Genomic DNA, 6,512 nt, shown 5'->3' with positions numbered 1-6,512 from the left:
TCGGCCGCCTAGGCCGATTTCTGCAACCATGCTCTAGGGTGATTGAGTGATTCTCTACCCAATAATATTATGTCATGTCAACTCCTCATTCCACTTCCCATTTTGCACTCAATCACTAGGTATGGTTAATCACTCTAGGGTGTTTGAGTTATATATTTTTTGATTGGTTCTTCTCTACTCTCTCCTCTCTCTCTCTCCATCACTCTTCAATCACATTCGATGATTATACACCGATTTCTCACCCTCTCTGCTACTCAAACACCCTAACTCAATCACCACAGTATGGTTAATCACTCGGTGACTCCACTCACCGATGGGCGATGAAGTCCCCGCAAACCGCCACCCTTAACAAAACTTGACAAACAGTTTGGTCAATATGGTACCAATTTTTTTTAATCATTATCCCTATGTGGGTCCAACATTTTTTTTTTGAAAAGTGAACTTCATAAACCAACACCGAACCCGAAAACCGGGACGGCCGAACAAAACAATCACATATTTACAAATTTACACCAATCCCCCCAATCAAAATTACCTTTTCTAGCTCTATACTTGAACCAAAAGAAACTAACTAACATGATTTCGCTAAACACTTCCTCAACGCTACAACTTTTGCCGTTAAATCTCAAGTTGTTCCGAGCCTTCCATAAGACCCAACAAGTGGTAAGAACGATGCCGTGGATAACATTCCGCTCAGCAGCTGTTCTGTCTTGGACCCTGTGCATTTCGACTAAATCTCTGAACGAAAATATGAAAAACTTCGGGATTCTGCACCAGTAACTAATCCTCTCCCACACACCCAAAGCAAGCGGGCAAGCCGTAAAAATGTGAGCCACCGAGTCCAGACCCTCGTTACAGAATTTGCACCCATCATCAATAAAAAACATACCTCGTTTTTCAAGAGCTTCCACGGAAGGAATTCTATTCTGATCCGCCCGCCAAGCAAAAATATTGCACTTCTTTGGAACCCATTTGCTCCACTTCATGACGTACCGATCACTGAAATCCCGGCTGGCCACAATAGACTTCTTCACAGCCGCAACCGAGAAGCCATTAGAACCAAGACCTAGCCAAACCCACTTGTCCGGACCGGAAGAGAGGCTGACCGACTCCAAAGACGATCTCAACGCTGACCATTCAGCCAATTCATCCGAGGATTCCGGGTCGTGCCTCCAAAGCCACAACCCTTCGCCACCGAGCCGATCCAGCACACTGCAATTTTTTACAACTTCCAATTTGAAGAGATCGGGGAACTTCTCTTTTAAAGGAACATCCGCAAGCCAAGGATCTAGCCAAAAGTGAATTTTATCACCCCTCCCCACCTCTCCCTTGCACAAATTCCGAAACCGAATGTTATCGAAAAGAGGACGATTGATGACCGAAACAATACCACTCCACACCCCGCCAAGCGACTTTTTCACAGGAAGGAAATCCCAATCCGACTTACCGCCATGGAGCGCATTAATAATCTTAACCCACAAACTTCCTTGTTCATTTTTATACCTCCACCCCCATTTAGCTAGAAGAGCCGTGTTGACGTCTTTAAGATGTTGGAGCCCTAAGCCACCCAAGCTCACCGGCGAGGCAACCCTATCCCATGCAACCCAGTGAACCTTCTTCACCTCCGAGGACCCTCCCCAGAGAAATTTTCTAATGAGAGCTTCCAGGTCATTTATTACCTTAACCGGGGCACGAAATAAGGAAAAAAAGTAGCACGGAAGGCTCTCGAGAACTGAGCGGATAAGAGTGACTCTGCCTCCCAAGGAAAGAAGCGAAGCCTTCCAAAGAGACAGCCGTTTCTCAATTATGTTGTTGAATATTATGTTCTCTTACACACCGACCCAGTTGACATTTTTAAATAATAAAACATACCCATACTCTCCCATCCTTCATCTTCATCTTCATCTTCTTCCTTACATAATCAATCACAATCAAATTCCATACATAATTCAACTAACAAAATTTCATCATCCTCTTCACCTTCATCCCCAACCATGTCCTCTGCAACAACCCCCAATACCAAAGAGGTCAACAACCATGTTGACGACGAACAACCCACCACCCGCAGAATCCGCCACCTGTCCCTCCACCTCAACCCACCCTTCACCCACAACCACCACTACAACCACCAGATTGAGCTCGGAGCGTGCTCTTCACGCTCCAAGGTGGACGTGAACGCCGGCCAACTCTCATCCTACTTGCGTGGGAAACACCGTGACGTGCAAGAAAGGGTTTTTGCCTATTTCAATTCGAGACCTGATCTGCAAACCCCGATTGAGATCTTGAAGGATGATTATCGGGAACTTTGTATGCGACAGCTAGTTGGGCTTGTTAGAGAGGCTGGGATTAGACCCTTTAGATATGTTGTTGAAGATCCTGTTAAGTATTTTGCCATTATTGAAGCTGTTGGGAGTGTTGATATGTCCTTGGGGATCAAATTGGGCGTTCAGTACAGGTCATTCTTTAACTCCTCCAAATCGGTTTTATTTCTTGTTTATGTTCAATTGATTTAGTGAAGAATTCTGATTTAGGGTTTGGGTATTATGTGTGTGTGTGTGTGTTGTGGGGGGGGGGGGGGGGGGTTGTCTTGTAGAAAACTGAAAAAACTGATTTAACCGAACCGAAATTTATGGTTCGGTTTAGGTTTTGCATTTAGTTGTTGAATATTGTTAATCTGTATTAAAGGTTTGGATAAGTACTAAACTTGGGTGTGTGCAGTTTATGGGGTGGCTCAGTGCTAAACTTGGGTACCAAGAAACATAAGGATAAGTACTTTGAAGGTATTGACAATTTGGAGTATCTTGGTTGTTTTGCCATGACAGAGCTTCACCATGGTATGGTTTTAATCCTATCTTGTGTTTGTTTGTTTTTTTAATAAGTTATTGATTATGTAATGGGCTACTTTTGATCTGCTCAACCCGTTTGACCCGTTTGTCTTCTAGTCAAGGTTTTAAGTTTACGTGACTGACCCGTTAGCGTAATAGTAACTCCCGAACGGCCAAACCATTAAAACATTGAATTTGTTAGTATAATAATTGATGATAAGATGGGCTACTTTTAATCTGCTCAACCCGTTTGACCCGTTTCCCTTCTAGTTAAGTTTTAAAGTATGCATGTCTGACCCGTTAGCTTTATAAGTAAGGCTCGAACCAACCATCAAAACATAAAATTTGATAACATAATAGTTGATTATGTAATGGGCTGCTTTTAATCTGCTTAACCTGTTTAAAGTATGGCTTGAACCAGCCATTAAAACAAAAAGTATGGCTTGAACCAGCCATTAAAGTTTTCCTGTCTGACCCGTTAGCTTAAAAGTATGGCTTGAACCAGCCATTAAAACAAAAAAAGTTATCAAAATAATAAACGATTATGTAACGGGCTACTTTTAATCTGCCAACACGTTTGACCCGATACCTTTGTAGTCAAGTTTTAAGGTCCCGTTAGTTTAAAAGTAAGGCCCAAATCAGCCATTAGAACATAACAGTTCGTTAATAACGAAAGCTAACGAGCTCTCTTTTGACTGCGTGTCTTTAAGGTTCAAATGTTCAAGGCATCCAAACTATTGCTACCTTCGATCCCGTAACAGACGAGTTTATTATCACCACCCCGAATGATGGAGCCATAAAATGGTGGATTGGGAATGCTGCAGTTCATGGTAAATTTGCAACGGTTTTTGCTAAACTAATGTTACCGGCACACGACAAAAATGCTTTGTCTGATATGGGTGTTCATGCTTTTATCGTTCCAATTCGGGATCTAAAAACCCACAAAACACTTCCCGGAGTTGAAATAAATGATTGCGGTCATAAAGTAGGTCTAAATGGTGTAGATAATGGTGCTTTAAGATTCCGTGATGTTAGAATTCCACGAGAAAATCTTCTTAACCGATTTGGAGACGTGTCAAGAGATGGAAAATACACAAGTCCCCTTCCAACTATAAATAAACGATTTGCAGCCACGTTAGGTGAGCTTGTAGGTGGACGGGTTGGGCTTGCTTATTCTTCAGTTGGTGTACTCAAAATAGCTGCCACTATTGCTATTAGATACTCGTTACTTAGACAACAATTCGGGCCTCCGAAACAACCGGAAATTAGCATTCTTGATTATCAATCTCAGCAACATAAGTTGATGCCAATGTTAGCCTCGACTTACGCCTTCCATTTTGCAACCGTGCATTTGATTGAAAAATATGCTGAAATGAAGAAAACCCATGATGAACAATTGGTGGCGGATGTTCATGCACTTTCGGCTGGACTCAAATCTTATGTGACTTCTTATACGGCTAAGTCATTAAGCATCTGCAGGGAAGCTTGTGGGGGCCACGGTTATGCTGCTGTTAATCGGTTTGGCAGTTTGAGGAACGATCATGATATTTTTCAAACATTTGAAGGGGACAACACTGTTCTTTTGCAGCAGGTATGGTTTCCTTAAATGGTCAACATATGTTGTGGTTTGACTTTTTAGCTAAAAAAGCATTGGTTTTTTGTTTTTTTTTTTTAAATTCAGGTGGCTGGTGATCTGTTGAAGCAATACCAGGAGAAGTTCCGTGGTGGGACAATTGCCGCTACATGGAGTTACTTGAGAGAGTCGATGAATACGTATCTTTCTCAGCCCAATCCCGTGACCGCCAGGTGGGAAGGTGAAGATCATTTACGAGATCCTAAATTCCAGTTGGATGCTTTCCGGGTAATTATCAAATTTCCCCGTGTTTTTGACACTATTAAAATTCTAAAATGTTACCTTGTGGACCAAAATCTTTATATCAGCATTTCACCAATTCCTTGATGAGATTAATGTTATTACGCCTCCGTCTCCCGAAAAAGTCAATATTTTGACTTTTGAATCTCGTGAGATTTGTATTATCGGGTGGTTTTAGAGACATGTGTCGATATTTAGAATAGGGATACTTCATGCACCCCCCTCAAAACTTGGTATAATCATATATCTACCCAACAAAAAATCTGTTTTAATAAAATGGGTATAAAAAGTTAAGTATATTGAACAGGTATATTTGATAGTTACTCTTTTGGTTGGGTAAATCGATATAACGAAAGTTTTTAAGAGAGTATATAAAATTTCCCCTTTTGTTAAACCGCATTTGCAATTCAAAAGATGGTTAACGTGTAAATATATATTTGCGTCGCAGTATCGAACATCAAGATTGCTACAAAGTGCTGCAGTCCGATTAAGGAAGCATACAAAGACTCTTGGAAGCTTTGGTGCATGGAATAGATGCTTAAACCATCTTTTGACACTTGCGGAATCCCACATTGAAACGGTCATTCTTGAAAACTTCATTGAAGCAATTAAGAGGTATCTAAATATATTTGTCAATGTTGTTCATGTATATCTTCACCGTCTTAATGTTTTGGTTTATGTTGTCTAATTCAGGTGCCCGGATGCAAATTCTCGAGCTGCTCTCAAGCTTGTTTGTGATCTTTACGCCTTGAATCTCATATGGAGTGATATAGGAACTTATCGGAACGTGGACTATGTTGCTCCTAACAAAGCCAAGGTCAATACCTTTTGTTACTTATAGTAATGGCCTATTTTGTCTAAACGTTCCTAAAATAGTCGGAATTTTCTAGGGTGGCAATTCCTGACACCACACATGAATAATGGTACATGATGAGGCTTTGAGTTGCCATATATGTTTAATAAACGGGTCATGTTCGGTTTAACAAGTTTGATTGAACAATTCGTGTTCGGGTTAACCAGTCAACTCATGTTAGACAGGTCGACCCGCCAACCTGTTTAAATAATATGTTACGACACTCCAACATGTTAAGCACGTTTTCAACTTGGTTAATAGTTTACAACCCAACAGCATGTCTTATTCGTGTTACATGATTTTAAGTTTCCAAACATGTGAATTCAATGCCCGTTTTCTTTTTTATTTTCTGTAGGCAATCCACAAGCTGGCGGATTATTTAAGTTTCCAGGTGAAGAACATTGCTAAAGAACTTGTTGACGCCTTTGATTTACCCGATCATGTGACAAGGGCCCCGATCGGCAAGCAGTCACCGGGTGAAGCCTATGCCGAATACACCCAATATGTTGGCTTCTAGCCATAGAAACCAGATCATACAACTCAGGAAAAGAAGTCTGTGCTCAAAGTCTGAAAATAAGAACATAAATGTGGTGAATTTGTTGCTTTCTTAAAATTGTTTCGGCTGTTATTTTTGTGAAATTACGATTTACGAAAATAACACTAGACATTATGAAAATGATAGTTTGGTCAAATTATTTGTCTGGACCCAAATTAGGTTTGATGGTTCTACTGGTCTTATACCATCCTTAGCCAGGAACCGGTGGCTTGGACCAATGCCTGTCAAAGGCTAGTTAGACACGGTTCGTACCCTGATATCATGTTTTTTAACTACTCTTTTAGTTCTTATCAATCCTACTGTAATTCCTATAGGCATCAATGCTTTTGGTCTTTCTTTTTCACTTTGTGTTACCAGCTATAGTCGCCCCGCTTGTGCAAATATAATGTATATGTGTGGGCTTTT

General features: G+C 40.9%; 1 protein-coding gene across 1 annotated transcript; it reads left to right on the top strand.

The window, feature by feature from the left end:
• Positions 1 to 1,816: 1,816 nt before the first annotated feature.
• LOC110941185 (acyl-coenzyme A oxidase 2, peroxisomal) lies at positions 1,817 to 6,246 on the top strand. Its single transcript, XM_022182799.2, has 7 exons — positions 1,817 to 2,455; positions 2,719 to 2,834; positions 3,536 to 4,416; positions 4,507 to 4,686; positions 5,147 to 5,313; positions 5,392 to 5,515; positions 5,907 to 6,246. The coding sequence occupies exons 1-7, from the start codon at positions 1,995 to 1,997 to the stop codon at positions 6,066 to 6,068; spliced, it is 2,091 nt and encodes a 696-aa protein (XP_022038491.1). The 5' UTR covers positions 1,817 to 1,994; the 3' UTR covers positions 6,069 to 6,246.
• The last annotated feature ends 266 nt before the right edge of the window (positions 6,247 to 6,512 follow it).

This window comes from Helianthus annuus, chromosome 9 (genome assembly GCF_002127325.2).
Source record: "Helianthus annuus cultivar XRQ/B chromosome 9, HanXRQr2.0-SUNRISE, whole genome shotgun sequence".
Lineage (NCBI taxonomy): Eukaryota > Viridiplantae > Streptophyta > Magnoliopsida > Asterales > Asteraceae > Helianthus > Helianthus annuus.
This window is presented reverse-complemented; position numbering and strand designations above follow the sequence as displayed.

Coding starts and splice junctions, on each gene's coding strand:
- LOC110941185 (XM_022182799.2), top strand. CDS start 1,995: ATGTCCTCTGCAACAACCCCCAATACCAAAGAGGTCAACAACCATGTT. Junction 2,835..3,535: donor CATGACAGAGCTTCACCATG/GTATGGTTTTAA, acceptor CGTGTCTTTAAG/GTTCAAATGTTCAAGGCATC. Junction 5,516..5,906: donor TTGCTCCTAACAAAGCCAAG/GTCAATACCTTT, acceptor TATTTTCTGTAG/GCAATCCACAAGCTGGCGGA.